The sequence below is a fragment of the Mesoplodon densirostris genome, chromosome 11, assembly GCF_025265405.1.
Source record: "Mesoplodon densirostris isolate mMesDen1 chromosome 11, mMesDen1 primary haplotype, whole genome shotgun sequence".
Classification (NCBI taxonomy): domain Eukaryota; kingdom Metazoa; phylum Chordata; class Mammalia; order Artiodactyla; family Ziphiidae; genus Mesoplodon; species Mesoplodon densirostris.
The window spans coordinates 3,864,443-3,892,305 of NC_082671.1; the positions used below are offsets into that span (position 1 = coordinate 3,864,443).

The following is a 27,863-nucleotide window of genomic DNA, read 5'->3' on the forward strand; positions in this document are numbered from 1 at the left end:
AGGGGTCCCCAGAGCAACAGAGGTACCCGAGGATGTGACCAAACAGAGGAGCGAGATGATTTAGAATGCTAAAATCAGAATGACTAAAATAATGGGCCAAGGAATCTAAGCTGAACAGAGAGCGACGCAAAGCCAGGGCCAGTGGATTGGTACAAAGCAAAAAGAGACAAAGCAACTCAAGAAAGATAGTTGCAGTGGAAACCTGAAAGCTGAAATGACAGGGAAGTGTGATCTGAGAGGAGGACGCTGTAATGAGTGGGCTGGAGGTGGACTGGGGTGGCAAGCTCTAGGACGCCAGATATGGAATGAAGAAAGGCGGTGACCTCTCGGGCCAGGAAGCAGAGAGGACAGGCAAGCGGGTTATCCACACAGATGCTGAAGCTGGTGAGGCGGCAAACGTCTGCAGCGAAAAGCTTCACGCTACAGCTGAACAGCATATGAGCCCTGAGGAAGCAGAGGCCCGTACGTGGGTGTGATGGACCCGTGGTCTGAAGGGTTACAGGAAGCAAGACGGAATTAACATTTACGGACCACCAGGAAGGGCTGTGGGGAGTTTCCAGGGGAGAGGCCAGATGACTTCGGGCAGAGAAGGTGAACGTGGTCCAAGAAGTAAAATAAGAATGTATGTGCCAGGGGCAGGCACAGGGCAGATACTCAATGAGTACTTGTTGAACGGGTGAATAAATGGAGAGGGATGAATCTGTGAATTCTGGTGACGTAGCAGGAAATGTAAAAGGGATGAGACGAGTGGAAGAGCTGGGTTAGGGCAAGAGAGCATTGAACACTACGGGGACGCAGGTGCAGAGCACAGACGCTCGGGTGCTTCTGGGGGTGGGGGGCAACGTCGGCTCAAATGCGGGACGAGAGGCAGAGCCAAAGAATGGACTCCAATAGGTCCGCGGAAGAGAGTGGGCACCGCAAAATGAAGCTGATGCCCCTAAAAGAAGAATTTAAATAGTTTGGGTTCTTTAGTCCCCGTTTGAATGCATATGACATAGGATAGTGTTGATTATAACTCTCTATTCTGTTTATTGAAAATAAGATATAAGTGATTCTTGAGGTAACCTAATGGTAACAGATACCACTGAATTTAGCAGAATAATGTTAGGCTGAGGGACTGTCAGGCACTACTCTTATCTTTCATTCCGGACTTTATAAAGAAGAACCCAAACATGGGTAGAAGGCACAGATAACAGTACTGAAGACAAAAACCACAGAAACCACAGTTCAACTTTGGGAGTCACTAGATTTCTTGACCTTTTATATATAGTTGGATTTCGCCAATATTCGACAATATGCCAAATAAAATCAGCAAATGACACTTTTAATAATTAACGTGCTCCATGGGTGAAGAATTTACAAAGTGTTTTTACCGTCCCTCAAAATATGCTTCACATTCCCTTAGGACACTTAATAAGGCTTAACAATGCATGTGGCTCACAAGTACCCACACAGTTGAGGCTGACATGCAGGGGCGCTAAGTTCACACTGACTGGCTGTATTCCTTCACTGGTAGCTGCCTTTAAGTTTCCAGTAACATTGCGTTGTGGTAACAAATCTTCAACTGAAGATCAATTTTAAAAGAGTGGAAACACAAAAATGTGAAAGAAATGCTTCTTTTTCAAGCCATCTCAATTTTCCTTTTTTTTTTTTTTAAACCAACGCAGAGGGCTCGGGTACATAAATCCTATAATAAGCACTCATCACTCCAAAGTGGAGCTTGAAAAACCAGACACCAATAAAATGTGGGTGCACATTTTCAAAGCAAAGCAAATGTCCCCCTACTGGTAGGACTCTCATCATCTGAGTGACTGAGGGTGGAAAGAGGCTTTGGAAGGGCCAATGTTTATCTCACTGCCAATTCTCCTTAGGTAATTTCTTGGTAACACAGCATCAAAACTAAAAGGTAAAAAATCTGAATTAAGCACTGAAAACTATTTTTTCCAGAGACTGTTACTTGATTAATGTCTCCTATAATTTGCTTATCTTAGCAACAAACAGGTTGTACCAGAATCAAGTAAAATATAAAATTAATAATTTCCTAGGTCCACATAAACTCCACGGCTCCTATTCTATGCCTATAAGAAAGAAGGACAGAAATAATCTAAATAACATCACATTTTCTTTCTCCAGCGAAGAAGATGGGACAACTATCATTTTGCACTTTTCTGCATCTGGGTAACTCAGGAAAAGAAATACAAAAAGAGGAGGAATGACAAGATTTTCCCTTGAACTTCGAGCTCTGGTAAGTTCCCTCCTGAAAAAAAACTGTTTCTGCATTGCTGGGAAGTCAAGGTAACAGGATACAGTACATGATAGGAGGGCTGTATAAGTTGCCTAGGTTTTGGAAAGAAATCTCCTTAGTTAAAATTATGTATTTGGTTATTTGGAGAAAGCCTTAATTCACCTTTATTACAGAAAACAGCAGTCCTCTCACTAGCATGAAGTCACCAACAGGGAAGAGAGCATTTAGGGCTCAAGCCCTTCCTCTAAGGTCAAATGAACAATTTGAATAAAACAGCTTCAGACTGTTTCCTTAAGTTTTCAACAATGAAACCAAAAACTTACTGGCATTTTAACTGGAAATGTTAATCCTCATTTGCATTGCTAAAAAAAATCAAATAGCTACCTAGAAGTAAAAAAGTGACATTTCATTAATTAGAGATACATTTTGTGGGGAAAACATATTTCAATATAACCCCTGAAAAATGGTTACAAAGAAAATATTGACCAATGACAGTTATTTGACCTTATCAAAAGTATATTAAATAAAAGTGTGGGATTTAATGTCTGGCAACCCAAGGATACCAAGAGGGAACTCCTAAGTATCTCACACACACACACACAGGATTATTCTGGTCTGGCCATAGTAAATGAGGCTGAACATTTGTGTACTACCTTTAGAGGCTACCAAAACACTTGTGGGGGAATAAGTTACTCCACACAGGTGAGAGTACAGAGCCCTAGAAAGACTATGAAACTCGCCCTACATCACAGTTAATAAACAGAAGAAACCGAACCCACATCACTTGATGCTGGCACAAAGCCCTTCACACCCACCCTCACTGCCTCTTCGTTAATTCACTAAAGAGGGTGGAGGTCAGAGGTAGAGACACAGGAGCACCAACGCAGAGCTTGGGCCACGCCACACACGAGAACTATCTGCTGTGTAGGATAAGTGCCGTTGTGCAGATTTCTCTAGGAAAATATGTTTCACTAAAAACATCCAGGAAGGCACAGCCAAGGAGAACATAAACTGCATATAAAGATCAGCAGGAAGCCATCTGGCTCCCACGATTCCACCTTCAGCCGTATCCTGGATGACTGCCTCTATCATCAATAACTTGGTTTCTCAAACTGCACAGCAGGAGGTAACAGAATAAGGGCCAGACACCCCAAGAACCATTACAAGCAAACTAAACATCATCTGTTACAGATCTGCCACAAAGATTCCAAAAGCACTTCCCAGTGTGGCAGTGGTTACACAGTTTAGACACAAGTATAAAAACACACCTACTTTGAAAACCAGCATCTACAGACTCCGGCACTCAACTGTGTGGTTCATTTTGGGGTGTGCCAAGGTTTTATTTCTTCTGCACTGCAGTTAATTTTTTCATCTGATTTTAACTTTTGAAAACACAGATGTGGCCCTTTTGTTAAATAAAAAGAAAAAATCAACCTGAAATTCAGACACACAGATATTTCCTGAAGTTCCAGGATAACATAATTATGTACTATTTTTTCAAAACTTTTCAAAAGTAAGAAACTAACCAAAAAGACAACCAGAAGTGTACTATTTTAAGAACTACTTTATGAACTACTGATGAATATAGGGGTTTGGTTTTGTTTTGTTTTGCTTTTTTGTCATAACCATTGCATGTGGTTACTTCCTGGAGGCTTCAGTTTTCTTTCAGACTTTCTTTAGCTGTTGTCTAGTGACCCCATCTGGCAAAATTATAGAGGAAGTTATATTGGCCCAAGCTTCTGGCAAGTCAAACTTTTTTTATTTTATGTAAGAAGGAAATAAGAAAATAGAAGTTCAGGGTGAAAGAATTTTAAGGATTTTTAGCTTCATCCTTCTATAATACATAGGATAAGAGGAAAACCATGTAATTAAGAAAAGGTCATGCCATTCTAACTGAAGGAATTCATGTTGCTGCCTTTTCCTTGTTATTCTTGAAGATGCTTGTTTAGTATTCTGATCTTCTATTAAAAGTTGTATTAAAACTCTGAGACTTCTGCTTGCTTGTTTAATACAAAGATGAAGTAATTAATTCAAAAGTGTATCCAGCATAACTGGATGAATAAGATTTTGAATAGTACAAAGTTGTTTAAATTTTTAAGTACAGAGTTACTAAAAACAGAGAAATGTCAGTTTAAACCATGAAAATTGGCCTTGAGATTATAGGCTTTAGTTGTCTCTCATTCTTACTATCAACATTCAGAGCTTGATTTTACTAAACGGGGTAAAAATTACACGCAGAAACGGAAGGAGTGCTTTTAAAACACTGAGAGTTTCATTTTAATTCACCATCTGACTTATTCTGCACTTGTGAAGGTGGCTACAACATTCACACAGTTTCAACTCTTCTTTTGAACATTCGCTGTCTGAGACATTTGAGTTTTTAGACATGCTGTTATTTGAACATATTTGGGTAATTTCCATTAATAAGTGGATTGAAATGCAGAATAATATTGGGTCGCCGTTACCGCAGACTGTATCATTCCTTTAACTTGAAGCCCATTTCATACATCTCTCTAAGATCAAAAGGAGGAGAAGTCTAAACATGGAGATTTCTGCTATGGCCGGGTACAGCCATTTAACTTCTTCTTTCAACAAGCCAGAGATGGCAGAACTCTCTTTGAAGTGGCAGCCCTGTTGGCCTTTGAAGTCCCTTGTCAATTGCAGAAAGGCTCTGGTGGGGTTTGTTTTGTAGCCAGCTGTCACCGTGAAGGCAGACATGACGTATTTCCAGCAGTCTCACTTCAGGGTCTGTCAAGTGACTGATTTCATAACCAGTCACCATAACAAAGGAGATTCAAACTCACTGACATGAGAGCAAGAGTCCACAGTGAAACTTACTAGGCTCCTCTTGACAGAGCCTGATTTAAATACTCAAGTGATTACACAATGGCAAAGAGATGACGGCTGTGAAGTTAACTGTCACATCTCCTCGGATCCTTGAATATTAAAAATGTACTTTCCATATGTTTATCAATAAAATGTTTCATAACAACAGTGTCTTCAATCTTTGCACTGATGAGAAATGATGACTTCTGCAGAAATCAGTAAACTGCTTTAAAAGCACAGTTTACACTGCTAACTTACAACTAGACTTTCTTATGTAAGACAATGATTCCCTATAGTTCTGAGACACATGTTTGCATTTGTAATGCTTTTAGACTGCTCAGCTACTCAAGTCAAAAATCCCCACCACTCCTGACACAGAAATCAGTTTAAGACTTAAAAGGATAAGTAAAGAAAAACAATTTAACATGTGTTAAGAAACTTCTATAAGCTATAAATATAGCCCATGATGGCACTATATAAAAGGAAACAATCTTAATAATATTACAAATCTATTTTTAAGGTGGGGAGAGATGATACCAATCTTGAAAAATCAAATGTTAAATTTACCAATGATGATCAGAAGTATTAATCCCACTGGAAGGAAAACAGGGTAGGAACAAAAAGATTTTCCTACTAATCTGACCATAGTTTATACCTGTTATGTAGAATGTTTTGAGCTTTCACATGTTTTCATGAACATGGCTTGCTGCTGTCAGAGCAGAAGACCAGATGTACACAAGACGTTTAGCTCCCAGGGGCTCTCAGACCAGCCTCAGTGTGGCTAGTGCTGCATGTCCATCCCAGGAAACACAAGTCCTCTATTTCCCACTGAAGGTAGGTCACAGGAATCCCAATGATGATTCCTAAATTTTACTTTTCCATTCTGGCTACCATGCTTTAAACTCAAGCAACAAAAAAAAGGTAAATTACACTCAGATAACGATATCTATTCTAAGTCTTTAAATCTACAGTTCTGAAATCTTTTGAGTTTTTCTGATCAGATGACAAAGCGCTTCATTAAATCCTATGGAAAGGAACTGTAGCAAAGAATAGAACATGTATTAATTTAAAAAAATGTTTGATAATGTCTGTAAAAATCACAAACTTACCATGAAACTTTAAATTGTTTAGTAAATAAAGTGATGCTGCTGTTATTAGGGGTATAGACACTCAGGTGGTCAGAATTAAACTTCATTCATTCACTCATGCACTCAAAAAATATTCATTGATTGCCACTATGTATCAGATGTGACGGTAGGTATCAAAGATACAACAGTAAACAAGACACAGCCTGGCCCTCACGGAGCTTTCTTTCTTCTAGAGAAGACAGAGAGTCTCTTCGGTGACAGTAAATAAGTCATAACAACACAGTAAAACAAACAGTACAGGATGCTGCTGCAGAACATGGGGGAGACACGTAACTCAGACTTGGAAGGTCAGAGAGGGCTGTATGGAAGGAGAAGTGGGATTTATGCAGACAAGAGAAAAGGGCAAAGATGAAGACACTGCTTGATATAGAGGGAGATGCAGTTTCATAAATGCAAACCAGTCTTCACCCTTCTGAAAAAGGACCCAGTGAGCACTGATGCTCTTTTTCTATCCAAGAAATATTAAATACACCCAAGATTTTATTACTGAAATGATTAAACAAGACTACTGAGAAAGCATTATCGTGGTGACTGGCAGTTAACAGGTAATCAGTAAAGTTAGTACCTCAAACAGTAGTTGTATTAAGAGAAAGATGTTACGTACACTTCCTGTGTGCCACATTTTCTGGTAATAAGCCAGGCACATATTCATGGAGTCATCAAAAGCTTACTTTGCAGAAATATACAGAGTAAACAGGTACTCTCTCAGTTTATGTGCAGTTGAGGTTAACTGGAAGAGGCTTGTATGTTGTGAAAGGCAAACACAAAGCTAAAGTGAAGAAAGAAAAGCCAGCCATACCTCATCTCCTGACTTTATATTCTGGGCTCAGAGCACTCTTCTGAGCTAAACCTGTATATCCAACTGCCTGCTTGACATCATGAGAAATAGGACACAGGTACTTCCAATTAAATATGTACAAAGCTGAGCCCCTACCTTAAACTCCTCCTCCCCCGGCTTCCACAGAGTTGAATAAACACCACCACCCTCCACTTATACCGTCATGGCAGAAAAGGTGGGCATCGGCCCCCCACATCCTCCTCCCTAACCTTTCCCACGCAGACCAGCAGCAGACCTTGCTCATCCCACCTCCAAGCAGCCAACATCCTCCCACGCCCTTGCATCATGCAGTATCTTCCTGACAGGCACGGCCCTCCTACCCTTGCTCTCTATTTATTCTTCAGATAACTGCCAGAAGAGTCTCTCAAAACCTAAACTGGATTTTCATCACTCTTGTGTTTGAAACGATTTAAACCGCAATCTGGGTTCTTCCTACCTCTCCAGTTTCATGTCAGACCATCTGTTCTCACTTGTTTATTTACCCATTCGCCTATGTACGCGCTCAGCCACCAGCTCACTTCTACTCACTCCTCTCCACTAACCGGTTTTCCTTTGGTTCTCTGACTGCACCTCGCTCTTCCATCAGGGTGTCCACACACCGTGGTTCCCCCGGAGGTACACCTCTGGCCATTCTTAATCTCACTAAGTCCTGTATACTTTTCCATGTCTCAGTTTAAGCATCAATGCCTTTGGGATGCCTTCCCTGACCATTCATTCTAAATAAGGTCCTCTTGTTATACTCTTTCATAAAACACTATACAGGACTATTATTTGTTTGTGGCACCACTTTAAAGAATATGTTTAAATCTGTGATCACCAGATCTCCCTAACATATAAACACCGTTAGGAGAAGGGACCATTTTGTCTGGCTCACAAAAATAGTCACAGCTTCTAGAACATAGCAGCCTCTCAATAAAATTAATTAAATGAACAATGGAGTAAATGAAATAGGTGATATCTCTGAGGCCATTAAACTCTTAACAATGCTGGGGTGGCACATACTCCTGGTGGACAGACACCTCCTTCTCACTTGTATAACTTATTCTACTCCTTTTTCTGATACTAACTCTAACGCTCATGCTATAAATTTAAGTGTCTAGTTATATGAATATGGGGAAACACACATGATTATGACAGCTCATATTTCCCCATTATTTCTTAAAGGAAAAATTACTTTTGACAAACATGTAGACCATGGACGTTTTCCCAAAAACAAAAGTGAAAAAAGGACCAAGGACAAGCAAAAAAGTGCATGTACTTGTATATTTCATTTCTACAACTCTGACAGGCTCAGGAGAAAAAAACTAAGTCGGAGCTGCTAAGTACATGTGTGTCTATGTATTTATCCATCCATCTAACACATCAGAGAATCCAGCTGTCTGATACACTGACCACTGGACAGATTAATTAAATAAATATAAAAACTCAGTCCTGCCGGGGCTCTAGCCACAGTTGATGTATTCAACTGGAACATGTGGCTGGGCTGTCATCTTACTCACATCTTATAAGACATACCCAGTGTCTCCAGGTTCTACTGGATAGTGCTCCTATAAAGACTTCAGAGGCTTCAGTAACCATCAAGCACTTGTAATGAAAAATGTATATCCACAGAATTTATGTCAAAAGTGAAAAAGTGGGCTTCCCTGGTGGCGCAGTGTCTAAGAGTCTGCCTGCCGATGCGGGGGACACGGGTTCATGCCCCGGTCCGGGAAGATCCCACATGCCGCAGAGCAGCTGGGCCCGTGAGCCATGGCCGCTGAGCCTGCGCGTCCGGAGCCTGTGCTCCGCAACGGGAGAGGCCTCAGCAGTGAGAGGCCCGCGTATCGCAAAAAAAAAAAAAAAAAAAAAAAAAAGTGAAAAAGTAACCTCTGTTTAGAATTCAAATCCTTTTAATAGGGAATGGGATTTGGATACCACATGTGAGCACCAAGAGTGTACACTGCTACTGAAAAAAAAATCTGTTTTCTAGGTACTTTCAGTACACAGGAAGTGTGTGTGTGTACATCTATGTGTTTAAGGGGAAAAAAAGTCATGAAAATTCAAACAGATATTTCCAATTGTAACTTAAGGTTATGAGGATCAAACACAAATTTTTTAAATCCTAAATATTTTGTATCTTCTTATTTCTAGGAATAAGGTATAAGCATAATGTTCTAAAATCCATATTTTGCTTTAAATGGTGCTAAAAAAGTATTCTTTTCTTTTCTCCTTCCTAAAGGAACCCACAGAATACACGACTTTGTAAAACTGAAAAATATTTAGCATTAGGATAGGATTTCACAGTACACATTTCTAGTCCTTTACTAAAGCTACCCAAACTATCTTCATGAGGAAAACCTAAAAGTAAACTGGAAAATAATGGACAGACTACGATCCTGCACTGACCTAAGACACACTCTCAGAGAATGAACAACCCAATGACCAAAACCATGCCCACCTGAGCAACCTGTTAGCTGGCTGTGGCATCCTCAGTTGATGTAGATACTACAAATTCTAGGCCAGGCAAGGGGAGAGGACAAGGATTTCCTCAATTCACAGGAATCAAAACTTCATATATATGTAACTGGGAACTTTTAACAATAAGCATGTCATCACTGGTACCGAATCAACCAGGTAGGGTCTATAGATAGTAAGTTTCTCTGGGGCCTAGCCAGGTTGGACCAGTCCTGCCCTTGGAGCTATCGAGGGCAGTGGTGGTAACAAGAGAAGTATCAGTAGTAGCTAATGTTGACTGACTACTACTCTCTTTACACATACAACAACCTCTCTTCATGTGGCAGATATACTACATTATGCCAGCACCTTTATAGCACTATATACCAGTACCAAGTTTCTTTGACAGCTCAAGAACTGACACAGAAATAACTCGCCCAAGATCACAATTTGTAAGTGATGGAACCATAATTCCAACCAAGGCTTCCAACTTGAGAACCCACTTTTCTAGCCACCAGGTACTACAGTTTCCCTAAAGTTCTGCAGTGGCCTTCTGAACTAGAGAGTCGCAGTATAAAATCTCTGTACCTAACGTATCACTTCTGCCTTTCTTGGACTTGATTCTCCTAACACTGATGATGCTAAATTCAGCTTTGTAGGATAAGAGTGTTTTCTCAGATGAAATGAAAAAGCCTGAGGGAAAAACTGGTTTGAGGGTAAGAAATAAAGAGTTCTGAATTTGGATGGTTTCAGGTTGAGATTTCAATGAAATACTGGAGTAAAGATACAAAATAGATATGAAGTAGACTTAGTTTGGATCTCAGAAGAGAGAACTGGGCTGAAAGTACAAACCTGATGTGGTAGCAATTCTACTACTACTACTAATACAGCTAACATTCTTCAGCACAATTTCTTAGCTCTTATCCTGAACAAGTTTTTTGCTAAGGCATTCTCATCTCAGAAAATGGAACCACCACCTCTCAGGCGTCCTGTCGGAAATCAGAGGATCATTTTTGTTTCTTTTTCACCCTTACCCATACGTGCAATTCATCAAATCTTTTTAGCTCTGTTTCCATTCTAAACCCGTTCACTCTTCTCCACCTCCACTGCCAGTATATGAGGTACTCAGCCTAATCTGCCCACCCTCCCCTAGACCAGGAGTCTTCCACAATGACTGTGTTTGTACACCTCTTAAAGAGTTTATGTAACTAGGATCTTGATATATGATTTTTTGGCATCATAAGTTAGAGTTGGTATCGCATCATAAGTTAAAGAGTTGGTAGGCATCGGGGGAATTTACCTCAACATAATAAAGGCCATATATGACAAACCCACAGCCAGTATTGTTCTCCATGGTGGAAACCTGAAACCATTTCCACTAAGATCAGGAAGAAGAAAAGGTTGCCCACTCTCACTACTATTGCTCAACATAGTTTTGCAAGTTTTAGCCACAGTAGTCAGAGAAGAAGAAGAAAAGGAATCAAAATCAGAAAAGAAGAAGTAAAACTGTCACTGTTTGCAGATGACATGATACTATACATAGAGAATCCTAAAGATACTACCAGAAAACTACTAGAGCTAATCAATGAATTTGGTAAAGTAGCATGATACAAAATTAATGCACAGATATCTGTTGCATTCCTATACACTAATGATGAAAAATCTGAAAGAGAAATTAAGGAAACACTCCCATTTACCATTGCAACAAAAAGAATAAAACACCTAGGAATAAACCTACCTAAGGAGACAAAAGACCTGTATGCAGAAAACTATAAGACACTGATGAAAGAAATTAAAGGTGATACAAACAGATGGAGAGATATACCATGTTCTTGGACTGGAAGAATCAACATTGTGAAAATGACTATACTACCCAAAGTAATCTACAGATTCAGTGCAATCCCTATCAAACTACCAATGGCATTTTTCACAGAACTAGAACAAAAAAATTTCACAATTTGTATGGAAACACAAAAGAACCCAAATGGCCAAAGCAATCTTGAGAAAGAGAAACGGAGCTGGAGGAATCAGGCTCCCTGACTTCAGACTATGCTACAAAGCTACAGTAATCAAGACAGTATGGTACTGGCACAAAAACAGAAATACAGATCAATGGAACAGGATAGAAAGCCCATGCACATATGGTCACCTTATCTTTGATGAAGGAGGCCAGAATATACAGTGGAGAAAAGACAGTCTCTTCAATAAGTGGTGCTGGGAAAACTGGACAGCTACATGTAAAAGAATGAAATTAGAACACTCCCTAATACCATACACAAAAATAAACTCAAAATGGATTACAGACCTAAATGTAAAGCCAGACACTATAAAACTATTAGAGGAAAACATAGGCAGAACACTCTGTGACATAAATCACAGCAAAATCCTTTCTGACCCACCTCCTAGAGAAATGGAAATAAAAACAAAAATAAACAAATGGGACCTAATGAAACTTAGAAGCTTTTGCACAGCAAAGGAGACCATAAACAAGACGAAAAGACAACCCTCAGAATGGGAGCAAATATTTGCAAATGAAGCAACTGACAAAGGATTAATCTCCAAAATATACAAGCAGCTCATGCAGCTCAATATCAAAAAAACAAACAACCCAATCCAAAAATGGGCTGAAGACCTAAATAGACATTTCTCCAAAGAAGACATACAGATGGCCAAGAAGCACATGAAAAGCTGCTCAACATCACCAATTATTAGAGAAATGCAAATCAAAACTACAGTGAGGTATCACCTCACACCAGTTAGAATGGGCATCATCAGAAAATCTACAAACAAATGCTGGAGAGGGTGCAGAGAAAAGGGAACCCTCCTGCACTGTTGGTGGGAATGTAAATTGATACAGCCACTATGGAAAACAGTATGGAGGTTCCTTAAAAAACTAAAGATAGAATTACCATATGATCCAGCAATCCCACTACTGGGCATATACCCTGAGAAAACCATAATTTAAAAAGACACATGCACCCCAATGTTCATTGCAGCACTATTTACAATAATCAGGTCATGGAAGCAACCTAAATGCCCACTGACAGACGAACGGATAAAGAAGTTGCGGTACATATATACAATGGAATACTACTCAGCCATAAAAAGGAACAAAATTGAGTCATTTGTTGAGACATGGGTGGATCTAGAGACTGTCATACAGAGTGCAGTAAGTCAGAAAGAGAAAAACAAATATCGTATATTAACACATGTATGTGGAACCTAGAAAAATGGTACAGATGAACCGGTTTGCAGGGCAGAAGTTGAGACACAGATGTAGAGAACAAACGTATGGACACCAAGTGGGGAAAGCAGCCGGGGGGTGGGGATGGTGGTGTGCTGAATCCGGCAACTGGGATTGACATATATACACTGATGTGTATAAAATTGATGACTAATAAGAACCTGCAGTATAAAAAGCAAACAAACAAAACAACTAATACTAAACTTTCTTTGGGTTATTTGTATGGAAATATGTTAATATAAATGTTTCAGACATTATATGAAATTCATAAAAATCTTATACGTTCTAGTATGATGTTATAAGTCATAAATTCTAGTTATTACTTTAAAATGTATATCTCAGAAATAACTAAGTTTCCTTGTCAACTGCATTATTATGAACTTTCAACAAATCTTTAACTGTGGTCATTTTTAAGTCTTTTGTCATTTACAGACAGTTCTTGGTGTACTCTGATGTTTTTGCAAATATGTTCCTATAAAAGGGTTTCATCATCAAGGAATTCATAGAAAAGACTCTGACAAGTGCAGGTTTCTGGTAACTGACTATACTGCTGAACTGAATGAATAAGCATTTTCAGAACTCTAATGGAAAACTGATGAACTCATAAAAGTGCTAACAAAAGATGAAGATGAAAAAAAATTAATTACATGGGACTGAGTGAACTGATGAGGATGATTATAATTTTTGTGACTTTCTGTTTGAATTAAAAAAAAATCCCGGGCCTCCCTGGTGGCGCAGTGGTTAAGAGTCCGCCTGCCGATGCAGGGGATACGGGTTCGTGCCCCGGTCTGGGAGGATCCCATATGCCGCGGAGCGGCTGGGCCCGTGAGCCATGGCTGCTGGGCCTGCGCATCCGGAGCCTGTGCTCCGCAACGGGAGAGGCCACAACAGTGAGAGGCCCGCATACCGCAAAAAGAAAAAAAAAAAAAAAAAATCCCACAAGGACTCAGAGGCAAAAAATATACAAATCAATTTTCACTGCAAAGTAAAGGAGCTGTTACAGTGGAGGATTCCTGGACTGAATGTCAATATTACGACATAGTGTGAGTGTGTTTCGTGTTTGGTAATTGCAATCATTGTTGCTTTTGTTGTGGTCATCCATTTACAATGCTTGGTGTCAGTCTATTTATCTCTTGTAAAAATAAAATACAGTGTGTGTGTGTGTGTGAAAAAAAAAGTACAAGAAAAATAAATAAAATAAAAATACAAATGGCTTATTAATATCAATCAATCAGCCCCAGAAAGCAAATTATAAACAGTTCACACAATAGTTTAAAAAAGAACATGTAACAGCAGTCTATATACCATGACATGATTTATTATTAATTGCCAAAATTTCTACATGATCTCTGGTATGTAAGCCTTGTCACTAAACAATGATCCCAAAGCAGAAAAAAATCTTTACAGAAAGACAAAATGGGGAACATTTTGAAAATAGAGGGAAGAATGTAAAAAAGGTAAAATCAAGATACAAAAAAATCCCTCTTTACCCTGGAACAATGGTTGACACTACCCCTTCTCTGAGGCTCTCCACTACCCAAGCTCTGTTTAACTGTACATTAATAAATAGAAAGTGGACTGAGACATTTATCTAAGAATAGGGCACTGAAAGAAACTCATTCTGGAAAGATCAATTTTCCTTCAGCTTTGCTAATAAATGTCAGTTTGTCTTTCCACACTTGACACTAAAGAAACCAGATCCTTGTATCTAAGTTATGAGGGGACTCCCTGGTAGTACACACCATGACACGTCTGCTTTGAAAGGTACTCTTCTTCCTTGCTATGGAGCTACCCTAGCTCACAAGAGCTCTGGTGGTCTGATCAAAGGGCTCCCCAAAAGATTCATGTCATCCTCTCACTGAACACTTTTTACAAATAGTTTGGCACTTATGTTTCTCCAATAAAGAGATGGAAACAACACTGGAAAAAAGACACTCTTATAATGGGAACTGAGATTAGAGCCTTCACTTGTTAAAAGTATTTCTTCCATTCAGACCTCCCACCTTTAGTTATTCTTCCTAATAAAAAGTTTAAAGCAAGGGTAGAGAATCTAAAAAGACATATAAAAACAGACAAAGCAAACAGAAACAGCAGAATTCTTTAACAAGTCACCTCCGGGTTGAGATGCTGATCTGGGACTCCCAGGTATCATGACATCTATGTCCTTCATACCTGTTACCAACCTCAACTTGTTATAACTTTAACGGCTCTTGTGAACAAGACAGGCTATAAAATAAATAAACCTTTTGCTATTTAAATCAACATCTTTGACTCAGAAGTGTTTGTGTTTTCCCATTCAATTTAAAAGCAGGGTTGTGCTCAGTCTGGTGACAGACAGCCAAGTTAAATTTCATCTCATCAGATGTGTCAGCATATACAACATCAATATATACAAGTCAGCCCCAAATATGTAATGCACAAATGACTGCATTAACATGAATCAATTCTTAATAAGGCTATGTTTTAATTCTTATTTAACTCTAAATACTTACACTAGGTGAAGTGCTTTGAAACCCTGCAAACATACATTATGTACTGTTCACCTAAGCCATACTGGCTGGGCTTCACCCTCCTTTAACCAGCAGCACTGCCGTAACTGTAAAAAATCGCAGACCTGTTTTTCAGCACTGGTCCTGGCTGACTCCTCCTGTGCCAGCACCATCTCTCGCTCTGCAGTTATCTGTACACTTTCTCTTAGTGCTTCTTCCAGCTCTTCAATCCTGTCATCCTTCTTACGGAGACTGTCCTGGAAAACGACGGAAGACCAGGTGAAGGAGACTAATTAACTCAAGGAGAGCCCATTTATCAAGAAAGGGCTATGTGCTTATAAAATGTTCTTCCCTTCAGAAGTACATCTAGGCCAAAAAGATATGGACACAAAGGAAAGAATAAAACAGGGGAAGAGAGACGTAAAGAGGTTGAAGAAGTATATTATTAAGAGCAAAGCGTCAAGTTAGTTAAGCAAGAAAAACCTGTGATGGACTTTCTCCATAACACACAGAAGAAAATTGTTTGTGTTAGGCAGATAGGCAGAAGAGGCTTGATTATTTAAAAATGCAAAGCTGTTTTTGAACTACTCTCTAAACTGGGCTGAGAGCCAGCTTTGATGAAGCCTAAGTCACAAGACTCAATAGCTAAACACTCTCTCCCTGCAAAGTTAAGCCTAGATGAAAAAGTTAAGTAAACAGCATGATCAGTCAGATTATATGCTACATATAGACAATTGTTGGCAAATTCATTTTTTAAAAAAAAGAAATGCAAAAGGAGATTTTTCCTAATGAATTCAAGAGAGTAAAGTTTTCTCTCAATCTCATATAAGAAAACTAAAAATAACTGTGATAAGTAACTGGTCTGGCTAAGGATGAGTAATTTGGTTAGACAACCAAAACCCATTAGGCCTAATATTCTACACAAGTCTAAGAAGTAACTTTTGGGGAGGTAAACTTATGGATTTCTACCAGAAAGACAAACAAAATCCTACAGGACTTTAAAATCATGTAAGACAGACGATCTTAAAATAAGAAGAATAAATGAAACAGTTTTCAAGTAGTATGAAGAACTGGATTCATCAGATTACTCTAAGCATTTCTTCTTTAAATTCTTATCGAACCAGAAGACCAAGAATAAAGAGCTGCCTTTTATTAATAGATGAAACAAAGAACAAGATTTGTCCATTCATTCTCCAACTTTCTGAACACTCATATCAGCAAAAGATACCAAAGGATTTTGTCTTTTATCTATGCAACTCTTATTTGATCTTATTGTAGTTCAGTTTTCATAAGCACAAAGTACAAGAAAGTCCTTTTTTGACAACTCTGTCTTCAGAAATCTAGAACTGAAATCTCTCAAAGGTAAGTCAGATTCTTCTCCCAACTTTGATGGAATGGCATTTATTATTTAACATCCTTCCTAATAAAAAGTTGTTATATCTTTTGCTCTCTCCCACTTTTCTCAATTAAAAAAAAAGATTTAGGAAAAAGAATATTCACATTTTGATGATGTATGTTCTTTTTTTTTTTTTTTAAGTTTTCATTCTTCTCGGAGATAATGTTATAAAATACTCTGATTTAGTCCCTAAGTAAGGTTCTGTTTTATGCAGGGCAGTTTAGCTACATCAAAAAAATGCTCTTTGTTGAAATCTAAATGCTTCCAGTTTGCTTGCCATTAACAGCGGAGTACAATAAGGGTTTCTACAACGAGGCCAAGCAGAGAGAGACAAGGAATGACTCCCGTGAAAACAAGTCCAACATAGCTTCTCTTGATTCAAAGAAAATGAAATGTAACAGAAGGATTAAGTGGAAAGGAATGGATGCAATGATCAGTGCAGTCCTGTCAAATCCTCTAATGAATAACTACATCTGTAGTAACACGGGATTCTGAATTACAGATTCCTGTAAGCAAACAGAAACACAAATGTTTCCCATTATCAATTAGCTGTGAATAGCTCAGTATTATGTTTATATCCAGCCTATTGCATCCTTCACCCTTAAACTGTCTTCTGGAGATCTCCTGAGAGGCTTCTGGTAACCTAACCTAAAATGAGGGTTATTCCAAATAGCTTCCCAGGAACCCAATTTCAAGCAAACAGTTTACTTGCTCTTCTGCATGGGCCAAAAAACAGCTTTGAGGCTTTATCAATAAAACGTTTTTTTAGAGCGAGGATAATTAGTAATTTGTCATAAGGCAGATGATCAGTGCAGGTTTTCATACTGAAAGTTACCCTGAAACCAGTGTTAAAACCAGAGTCTACCAGATGAGCTGTGTGTGCAAGGTCATTTATTTAAAAGTTTTCTGGACCTAATGGCAAAGCCTGGTTCAAAATCTTTCTCCATGACAAAAACGAAAAACAGAAGCCAAGTGAAACCACAAATAAAAAGAAAAGGAGAAGACTGTTGAATCATTTTTATGAGATACTGTAAGTCATGTTATATCTCAGTATAAAACTAAGTATGGGACCATCTGCTCTAAGGAAATCATATTAAACCAGGGCAGTAACAAGAAAAATGAAGATAGCAAATCAAATACCCCCCACCATCTTTAACGAAGTCCAACTACTGAAACCATATAGTGAATAAAATTTGGCTCTAGTTTTGTTTTTGGAATCTTAACAGATATCTGTTAAGGCAAACCAAGGAAGTTTCCTTTGTACTGAACAAAACCTTGAATCTATTTCATTTAATAAAATATTGAGCCAATGCCAGAAATAAATAGAACCTTTTAGTTCTACAAATATTGGAGACCTAACCACACTGCTAGGTCATATTTATAATTATTCTTTCTTGTCCTCACTGTTTCTTCAAGGTTAAATACATTTTTCTGCACCTAGATTATAATATGGGTACTTTTTTGTAACGTTTAGAATACTAGAGAAAAGAAAAGATCTTAAAAAGTTTAGAAAGGGCAAAAATGATCACCCACAAAGAATAAAAAAATGGAAGGCAGTGGAATTTTTAATGGCAACACAGAAAACTAGAAGACAATTGAGGCGATGCCTTTAAAACTCCGAGGGAAAGATGACTTCTGATATAGAGTTCTACATCCAAACTAGCAATCTAATGTGCGGGTGGAATGCAAAGTCTGAAAAACTTGACCCCACATCACAGACCCTCAGAGAGCTACCAGGTCTGTGCTCCACCTCAAATGCATGGTGAAGGGAACTGTGGAGGTGACAACAAGCCTGGAGAATAAGTACAGTTTGGAGTAGAGGAAAGAAATGCCAGGAAAGATGTGTCCAAGAAAAAAGTGCATGTAGAGATTCCCTGAGGTTAATTAATAAGGGATGATGTATTTTACAACAGTAACGATATTGGGAGGAATGTCATGGTTGGAGAAAGGAATTTGGGAATAAACTGGTGATATGTATACAAATAACTAATAAAACAAACAAACCAATTACCACCACCAGGAAAAACTATGAGTCCAATAAAGGAAATGAAGTCGTAATACACTACGTGCCTTGGTCACAATAATGCAAAACTTGATATAACTATATTGGAAAGACAGAGAGGGAAGAATGCGGGGTGACTTGTGTAAAAAAGCCAATTCCTCATCACTCAGGATAAGAAGTCAACACATAACTAATGTCCAAATGAGAAAAATAATCAAATAACGATAAAAAAAAAGTGGAAGTAAACAACAGAAGAAACAACCCAAAGAGGTGAAAGTGGTCATCTCCGAGGGGCAGGAATCAAGGTTAGACAAGAACGAGGCAGATGAGCCATGCAGTACTGCTTTGCTTTGTATATGATAGAAATATATATTGCTCTGAAAAAAATCAAAATGAAATTTAAAATGTTAAAAGAATAGCACACACTGCCAAGTAAATTAATAAGAATATAGAGAACTTTTGGAAATAGTTATAAATGTGGTGACTATTTCAGATACTGATACTCTAAACATATTAACTATTTATCATGGAAAGAGAAGAGCTGACTGGACAAATGTGTCACAACTCAGTGCTAATGGCAAAAAGGAATACAAGTTTAAGAAAACAACATGTACGAATTTTAAGCCACTGTACTCTTCAGTTTTCTCTTCAAAAGTCCTGTGAAGACACAGAGAACAGACGTGTGGTTGCCAAGGGGGTGGGGGGATGGGAGACAGAGGGATGGGGAGTTTGGGATGAGCAGATGCAAACCATTATACACAGAATGGATAAACAATAAGCTCCTATTGTACAGCACAGGGAACTATATTCAATGTCCTCTGATAAACCATAATGGAAAAGAATATGGAAAAGAATGTACATGTATAACTGAGTCACTGTTGTATGGCAGAAATTGACACAACGTTGTAAATCAACTAGACTTGAATAAAATAAAATTTTTAAAAAGTCCTGTGAATTTCTTCATGCCAATAATTTGCATGAGTAGGTCAAAATGATGATGATAAATTCCTTTCCAGTCTTTAGGTAACTGTGGGATACTCCAAATAATAACATTTTTTAAAGGAATGATAATGTTGCCATAAGTTCTGCTATTAAACCAGAGATTCTGAAGATATCTAAAGCTTAAACATCTCAACAGCCAAGGTCTGAGGCCCAAGCCAAGAGGTTTCAAAACGGACCCCCATCCCCTTTTCTGTGCAAATGGTTTCATACACACATACACACACACACACATACCTATAAAAATAGTAGTGAGTAGATTTCGGTGATAGAGTTTTACACAGAATTCTGGTGATAAAACTGCTCGTCTATACTATACTTAACAGTGTGTTTTGGTTTGAAGAGAAAAGTCTCTCATCTGTTCACTGCCCTAACTTTGAGCAGAAGTGACAGCGACCACCATATTCTCTGAATATGTGTGACGCAATAAAATGTCACTTGGTAAAGTGGTGGACTTCAGAAACTGTGAAACACAACAGACTCGGTACACTCTCAGGCCCAGGCTCGAGGAAGTAGGGGATGTGCTGAGCCCCCGGAAAGCACTCCTTGGTGGCTCTGAGAGGGATCGTACCAAGTACAGCCTAAGGCCCTGAATGTGCTTTACAGTCTTAACTAGACTTTCTCTTTCAAAAAGTCCACATTCACCCATCTTCAACATAAATCATGAGGCAGCCACACCACTCAAGTTTGTAATCCTGGAGAAATCTACACAGAACTTCCGAGATCCCTAATCCCTTCTATCCCTGGGATGTTCCACAGGCTCGAAGGCTCTGAGGCATCCAGAAAGCAGAAAGATGACTTATGGGAACTAAATGTAGATAGAGATTAAAGTTAAGTTCAAGAACTTCATTTCTGTTGTTCATACGCATTATTGATTTGCATCTAGCCTGGAATAAAGTCATAACTTCTCATTTGTCTTATCCAGTGCAACACAGCCACTAGCCATATGTAGCTAATGAGCACTTACAATGTGTCCAAACTAAGATGTGCTATAAATTCTAAAGACTTACTGCCTCCCCAAAAAAGGAATGTAAAATATTTCATTAATAATCTTCACATTGGGGCTTCCCTGGTGGCGCAGTGGCTAAGAATCCACCTGCCAATGCAGGGGACATGGGTTCGAGTCCCGGTCCGGGAAGATCCCACATGCCACAGAGCAGCTAAGCCCGTGCACTACAACTACTGAGCCTGTGCCCTAGAGCCCGCGAGCCACAACTACTGAAGAGCCCGTGCTCCACAACAAGAGAAGCCACTGCAGTGAGAAACCCACGCACCCGAACAGAGAGCAGCCCCCGCTCACAGCAACTAGAGAAAAGCCCACGCACAGCAACAAAGAGCCAACTCAGCCAAAAATAAATTAATTAATAAATTAATTTTAAAATAAATAAATAAAATTAAATTAAAAAATAATAATAATCTTCACATTGATTATATATTGAAATGGTAATATTTTGGATACACTGGATTTAGTAAAGTACATTATTAAAATTAAAGTCATCTGTTTCCTTTTCGTTTTTTTTAATGATGCTATTAGAAAATGCAAAATTATACGTGTGCTCACGTTGTATTTCTACTGGACACCACTCAAGTTTTTACATACGAAATGCATCTATAAAAGGCTATACAACACACCATGTTTTAGATAAATTCATAACTCTTCTCTTAGTTCATAGCCTGTCAGAATCCTTACGGAAAACACTGTCAAAAGCTCTAACAAGTGACTGAAAATTACTGCAGTGATAACATGAGTAAAAGAAATTCAAATGGCACTTACTGTTCTATCAACAGAGAAAACCAAACTGTGAATTGAAAGGAAAAAGAAAAATTCAGGCATGTGGCAGATCACTTTAGTACCTAGGATACAAAGTGCCCATGTTAGCTATTTATTGTATCAATTTAACAAGTTACCTCAATACTTAGCAGCTTAAAAGAACAGTGAACATCTTTTGTCTCACACAGTTTCTGTGGGTCAGAAACTCAAGAGCAGCTTAACCTAACAGTCTGGTTCCAGGTTCTCTCCCTGGGGGACAGCTGAGATGCCTGCCAGGATTCAGTCCTCTGCCTCCTCTTACATGGTTGGCAAGTTGGTGATGACCACTGGCAAGGGTCCTGTCCACATGGCACCTGGCACTCCTCAGAGTAGGTGACCCTGGAGAGCAAGGCAGGGCATCCATGTCTCTCGTGTTCCAGCTTCAGAAGTCACATACCATCACATCTGACACTTTCTACTGTGCACAAAGACTAACCCTGCCACAAGATGACACAAGGCCACAAATACCAAGAGGTAAGGATGCTCTGGGGCCATCTTGGAAGATGGTTTTCATAGTACCCGAGGATATAGCTCCAGTACAAGAAAACTGGATTATCAACGAAGCAATGAAGAATGAAAACAGTAATTAACAGAACTGCTTCTGAGAGAAAAATAACTGTTAGGATAAGAGAGCCTTTACTACAAAGACACAGCTTTTGTTATGAGATTATATTAAAGTGGAACCCAAATGATACCAAATTAAAATGAAATCACATACCTAAAATGTAAATGGCAGACATTCAGAAGACATCACAAAATTGGATTATGGACCAGCATATCATTGGATATGAGATCAGCAAAATATGCATTCTGTCAGGAATTATTTAGAAGAAAGTCTGCAACTAGATTGAGTTCTAAGGAGAGATGTTTTCTTGTGATTATTGTAAACATCAGAGTAATCCAACTTAATTCAATAACAGTTCAGTCCTAAGAATACACAACAATAAGCCAGTCAATCAAAGTTCAACTGAAAACAATTACTGGGTCAATGTTTAGAGAGCTATACAATAGAGGTTTATTAATACATTTAGCCTCCACATTTTGGGGGAATTAAGCCAGTTTTTTAAGAAAATATGAGAATGAAATATTCACAGTCTTGCTGGCTCCCACTGAGTAAAGCCCTCTATAAACTCCTGATCCCTCATGGATTTTGATGATAATTAAGTCTACTCTTTACGCCAACTCTACTTATTAGCTGGGGTCCAATGAGACCACTTCATTCACAGAGGAAAAGGTTCAACGCAGGTGGTTTTTGTGACTAGTTTTGGGGGGATGGTAGAGGGAGAACAAGAGGAAAGGGGAAGCTACCAAAGAATTTCTCATATCTTTAAACAAGAAGCCTCCTATACTCAAACGAGATTAGAGCAAAAGCTGTGACAGCTGTAACTTCACTCAGGCAACTGAAGAAGAAGACTGGACTGGACCCTTTAGCAAATCCCATAATCCCACTCCCCTAAAACACTCCTCTGAACTTTACTTCTTGACATCAGCTCTGTCAACATCAGCTATAAACCAGCTGTAAGACTCTATTCCCCACTGCCTTGCCTTCAGATCAAACGTTCAATAAGGAAAGCAAAGGCAAAAGGAAACAAGGAACAACAGCAATTAAAAATTAATTTTTTGTTCTCTTCAAATAGCTCCCTCAAAATTAAAAGAAAAAAAAAGGCTCACTATACAGTAACATAAAAGAAATCACTTGATACGGACAGATCTCATTAAGCTTTTCTCAGCAGCAGAAGGAAGGTCACTGCAGATTTCATGAAAATCTGAGGGAACAGCCCCCCATGTCCACTCATCCCCCTGCGCTGGCCCTGCCAGTGGAGGTCATTCCCTCAGCTTAACATTAAGAGCCACTTCCTCTGGGGTAAACACCGCTTACCAGAGAGTTTAACATGCTCTGAAAGATATTAATGTTAACTGCTATCCATTATCCTTACTGTGAAGAGACCGTGCTTCCTTCTTCATCACCCTCAACCCCACTGCTATACCTCCTCCCCATCCTCCAAACATAAATACACATGCGGAAGATTTCATTAAAATCATTCAACAGGTCAGAATTCAATTACCAACTGCTCAGATGCTTAGTGGAGGGGGGGGGAGTTGAAGCCAGATGCATTGATGAGGTCAATTTTAAGAAATGAAAGCTAGCCTAACACAGAGACAGAATTTGGTTACACACCAACCACTTTTTGGTTTAAGGAAATGCTTTGGGTTCAAATGTAAAGATATTTTCTCCCCCTGTTCTCTTTAAAGTCCCTCAAATATCTCCCACAGTTTACATTGTTAAAAATCAAAGTCAAAACAAAAGCAGATGCATTTCATTAAGGAAATGGAAACATATACATATAAAATGATGCTTTATATAAATAACTTTTATGGAGCACCGAGTACAAATATCCCACATAGACTGGCCAGGTTCTCATCTTGAAAATTCTGGTAGCTGGTAACAGAAGTTCAGGCAAGGACATGGGGTTTACCTAATCGTAGGACACGTCTCCTCTGATCACTAATGCTTATTAAAAAGAACAAGCACAAATTTTCAAAGTCTTCCCCCAAAACCCCAAAGACAGTCTTTTACTTAATATAATAAACAATTGATGTGGTCCGTAAGAGGCTGTCTCTTGCCTCTGAGGTCTTGGCAAAGGTGCGATATATATACCTGTTTCTGCTCTCTCTTAAAAATAAAAGGAATCTCTTTGGAGATTCCACTTTCCAAATGCAAAGGAGGAGTTTCCACAATAACACAAAGGAAAGGATTAAACCATATGTTTCACTGAAGTGAGACCCTAGTAACTTGTGAGAAATTTCATGACAAATGTAACTTTAACCACTTACTGTTTTATGGGGAGCATTCCTGAAATAAGCTCAAATGATGTGATTAAAAGTTCCCATAGAAGAGGGCTAAACTTAACGGCAGGAAATAGCTTAGCAAGCTACACAATCATACTATCAATACACATTCTTTCAGTAAATTTCATTGGCTATCAAATGGAACTGAATTTTGTCCAGGGGAAAACATGTCTACTGAGGACATTTCAAACATGGCAGAATTTCTTAAAGTCATTTTGAGACTTGTTTTGCTTTTTCCTAAATGGTAAGAAGTGGCACAGTTCGAGCTAAAAGCTTTAAAAATTTGCACATGTGCCAACAATATGAGTAGGTGCTTTACCTGCAGGAAAACACAATTTTCAAGTTAATTTCAGCAACTATCCACAGGGTTGTAAAAACAGATGCTGATTTGTATGTACACTTTTCCTATATAATCCCTAACTCCATTTAATATTTGTTGAGAACTCCATAAAAACCCAGTTATGCTCATATTCTAGATAGAAAAAGCCCTAAGAAAAAAACTAATCCAAAGCGAACAAAGGATATAGAATTAAATCTTTAAATAGGTCAAGAAGGTCTGTTAGGAAGAAGCCAAAATTTATTTTTACAAAAACAAGAAGAACATTAATACATCAGAGGTATCTTGATTGTGACACATCACATACTATTTCTGGAAGGATGTCAGATAATCAATTTTTTAAAAGGTTATCTTGAACTATTATCCCCCTATGGTCAATGGAAAAAGCAAGGATAAGTGGTCTTCATTTCAGAAAGAAAAAAAAAAATCTCTTACCAAAATGGAAGAAAACAAATTTTTGTAGGTAGAGCAAATAAAATACAACTGTAAAGAAAAACACAAATGTTTCACTGATTCTGCATCTAAGAGGAGAATATGCCTAAATACATGTAAAGCTGCATTCCCCTATCTCTATTTCTATTGTTTTCACTTTCTTTGAACTTTATTCTTAATAGTCATTGGTCTCAGGAAAGCTGGCTCACAATGTTCTTTCAGCAGTCCCATTAATCTCCCTGACAGTCCTCTCTCTCAAGGTTAAATTCAGATACTTATCTTTGTCATAAATAAAAACAAAGCACCAAACCACTACTGATATGAGCCACTACCCTCAGTTCAGTCTGCTTTGCCATATTAGAACCTGCAGTTCTGTCAAAAGACAAAGTGTCACTGCTGAAAGAATAAAAATATAAAAGGTAAACATCCTAAACCAAGGGAAGATGGCATTTCCTTTGTTAAAATATGCGAGGCCCTTAGAGGGTAACCTGTGAAATTTTAAAGAATATAGGGTGCTAAATATAATATCATCATACAAAATTTTTTAAATTTGTAACTAAATTTTTATTACTTATAACAATAATTGTAGCTGTAATTAGTGAACAGCTGCCTCTGTAAAAGATTAAGAAAGGCTAAAAAGAAATTTTAAAAATAGCCCTTAACCTAAGGCAGATATAAATTAGTCGGGGGGGGTGGGGGTGGAGAAAATGATTAAAGCACACAGGAACAATTCTAAAACAATGTATTGAAAAATATAAAACAATAAAATATAATTAAACATACAGGCTGAGGAACAACAGATAAGACAATAACAAGAACAGGGTAGAGTTCATCAACAAACGTTAATTTTAAGCCAGAATCTTCAGGCAGTAAAACTGGACATCCGGAGGAAGAAGAGTGCATAGGTAGAAGAGCATAAATTAGAAAACCAATAAACTATATTTAAGGAACACCAACACTATCAGGTTGTATAGAATAGAGTAGCTATGCTAGTGAGTATCTCACCTAAAAATGAGGCTAGAAATGCTTAAAGGATTTGGTTGACAGGAAGCTCCCAAGGGCAGGCTAAGATGCTTGTGAATGAGAGGTCTTGACATCTATTGATGCAACTGAAATCAATAAACAATTTTATAGAGAACCAACAATGGGCAAAGTACCAAGACAGGGTTCCCAAACTCAAATATACGGGGAAACAACACACAAACTAACAGCATATAATACAAGGTAAGAAAATAAGCCTTGAAATCAAAGCAGAAACAAGCTGTAATGGAACTGCAACACAGAGTGTGATTAATTCCCACCGCAAGGATTTAGGCAGGCTTTACAAGGGAGGGAACATTTGATCTGAACCTTAAAAGATGGGTAGGCTTTCAGTACAAAGCTTTTCTAATCCCAAAATGACCATCAGTCAAATCAGCTAAGATTATGCTTCCACATAATGCTTATTTGGGAGGCTCTTGTTGCTGGGATTTACCTAATTCCAGTTCTTCACGCAGCAATTACTTATGAATTCCACTACAGCACATCTTTTCACATATCCAGCACACAAAAAAAATGTTTTAATAAGCATATCTAATGTTCACAGGTGGAAAAATTCTTATTTATCTCTATATCCTCACAGCACTCAGCGGAATGACAATTCCACAATGGGCACTCAATAAATGTTTACTGAGGATAACCACAGATTATTCTGAAATCTGATGCAGCCAACTGCAGTGAAACATGGCTTACAGAAAATGTGAATGAAACAACGCAGATCTAAATGTAACTAATACAGAGCTAAGTTCTTGTGTAGTGGAAACAGAAAGCCTGGCAAACTTCGACACAGACTGTCAACAGAAGAGGCGCTATAATCGAAAAACATTATAGTAGGAAAAACATGATAGTAGGAAAGGCCTGTCACCAATCTGTGCCTCATTGCTTTTATCATTCATGTCCTTTATTTGTGAATATCAACTGGAATTGTAAAATAGTTTAAATGTTAGTATGCAAGGACCATGGCAGAAACTCTTTAAATACCCACTGTATAACCACGTCTTAGAACAGTCACACATATACCTAAGATATTCCAAAGATCTTGCGAGGGGCAGTGAATTTTGGTGAGCGTGTGACAGAAATACTGGCAAGGTAAGTATCTGGATTGCTGTGGGACCATCTACTATGCTCAAGGTCAACAGGGCAGAATGTAAGGCACCCCTTTCCCCAGACCAGGGGGATCGCTGGGTACTTTCTCTCTTGACCATCCTGGACACACTGGATCAGACCACACACGGATGCTGTCCTCCTTCTCAGCCTCTCAGCAGCATTAACAATCCTCTCCTGCCTTCAGTGATGTTATACTCTCCTTTTTCTCTCCCGCTTCAACTGGCCTCTTCATTTCAGCTTCCTTTCGAGCACCACCCTCTCCTAGTCTGTCCCAGCTCTAAACGGTGAGGATCCTAAGGGTTCAGCTCTAACTACATTTTCTTCTGTCAATATTTTATCTCTAGACAGTATCTGATTCTTATGGATTAAAATATGATTTTTAAGCTCAAGTCTCCAAAATTAATTTAACTACACCAGACTTCTCTAAACTTCAAATCTGTACTTCCAACTGCTGGCTTGACATCTCCATTAGGGTATCTCCCAGATACAGTCACATGTTGAAAATGGACTTGTTCTCTTTCCCTGGAAACCTGTTGACCTCACCCTCAGGGTTCGCCCATCTCATCACTGAGCATCGCCCCACACCCTGTTCCCCATATGCCAGGAAACCTAGGAGCCATCCCCCTTCCTTCCTCTCCTTTAGTGCCCACATTCCAACCCACGAGACAT

The 27,863-nt window shown here is 38.6% G+C and overlaps 1 protein-coding gene across 5 annotated transcripts in view; it reads right to left on the minus strand.

The window, feature by feature from the left end:
• ERC1 (ELKS/RAB6-interacting/CAST family member 1) overlaps nucleotides 1-27,863 on the minus strand; it is a 390,173-nt gene that overhangs the window by 185,564 nt on the left and 176,746 nt on the right. For all 5 annotated transcript variants that reach the window (XM_060111744.1, XM_060111746.1, XM_060111742.1 and 2 more), the window contains exon 14: nucleotides 15,349-15,480. In XM_060111744.1, the coding sequence (XP_059967727.1) occupies nucleotides 15,349-15,480 (132 nt within the window). The remainder of the gene's footprint in view (nucleotides 1-15,348; nucleotides 15,481-27,863) is intronic.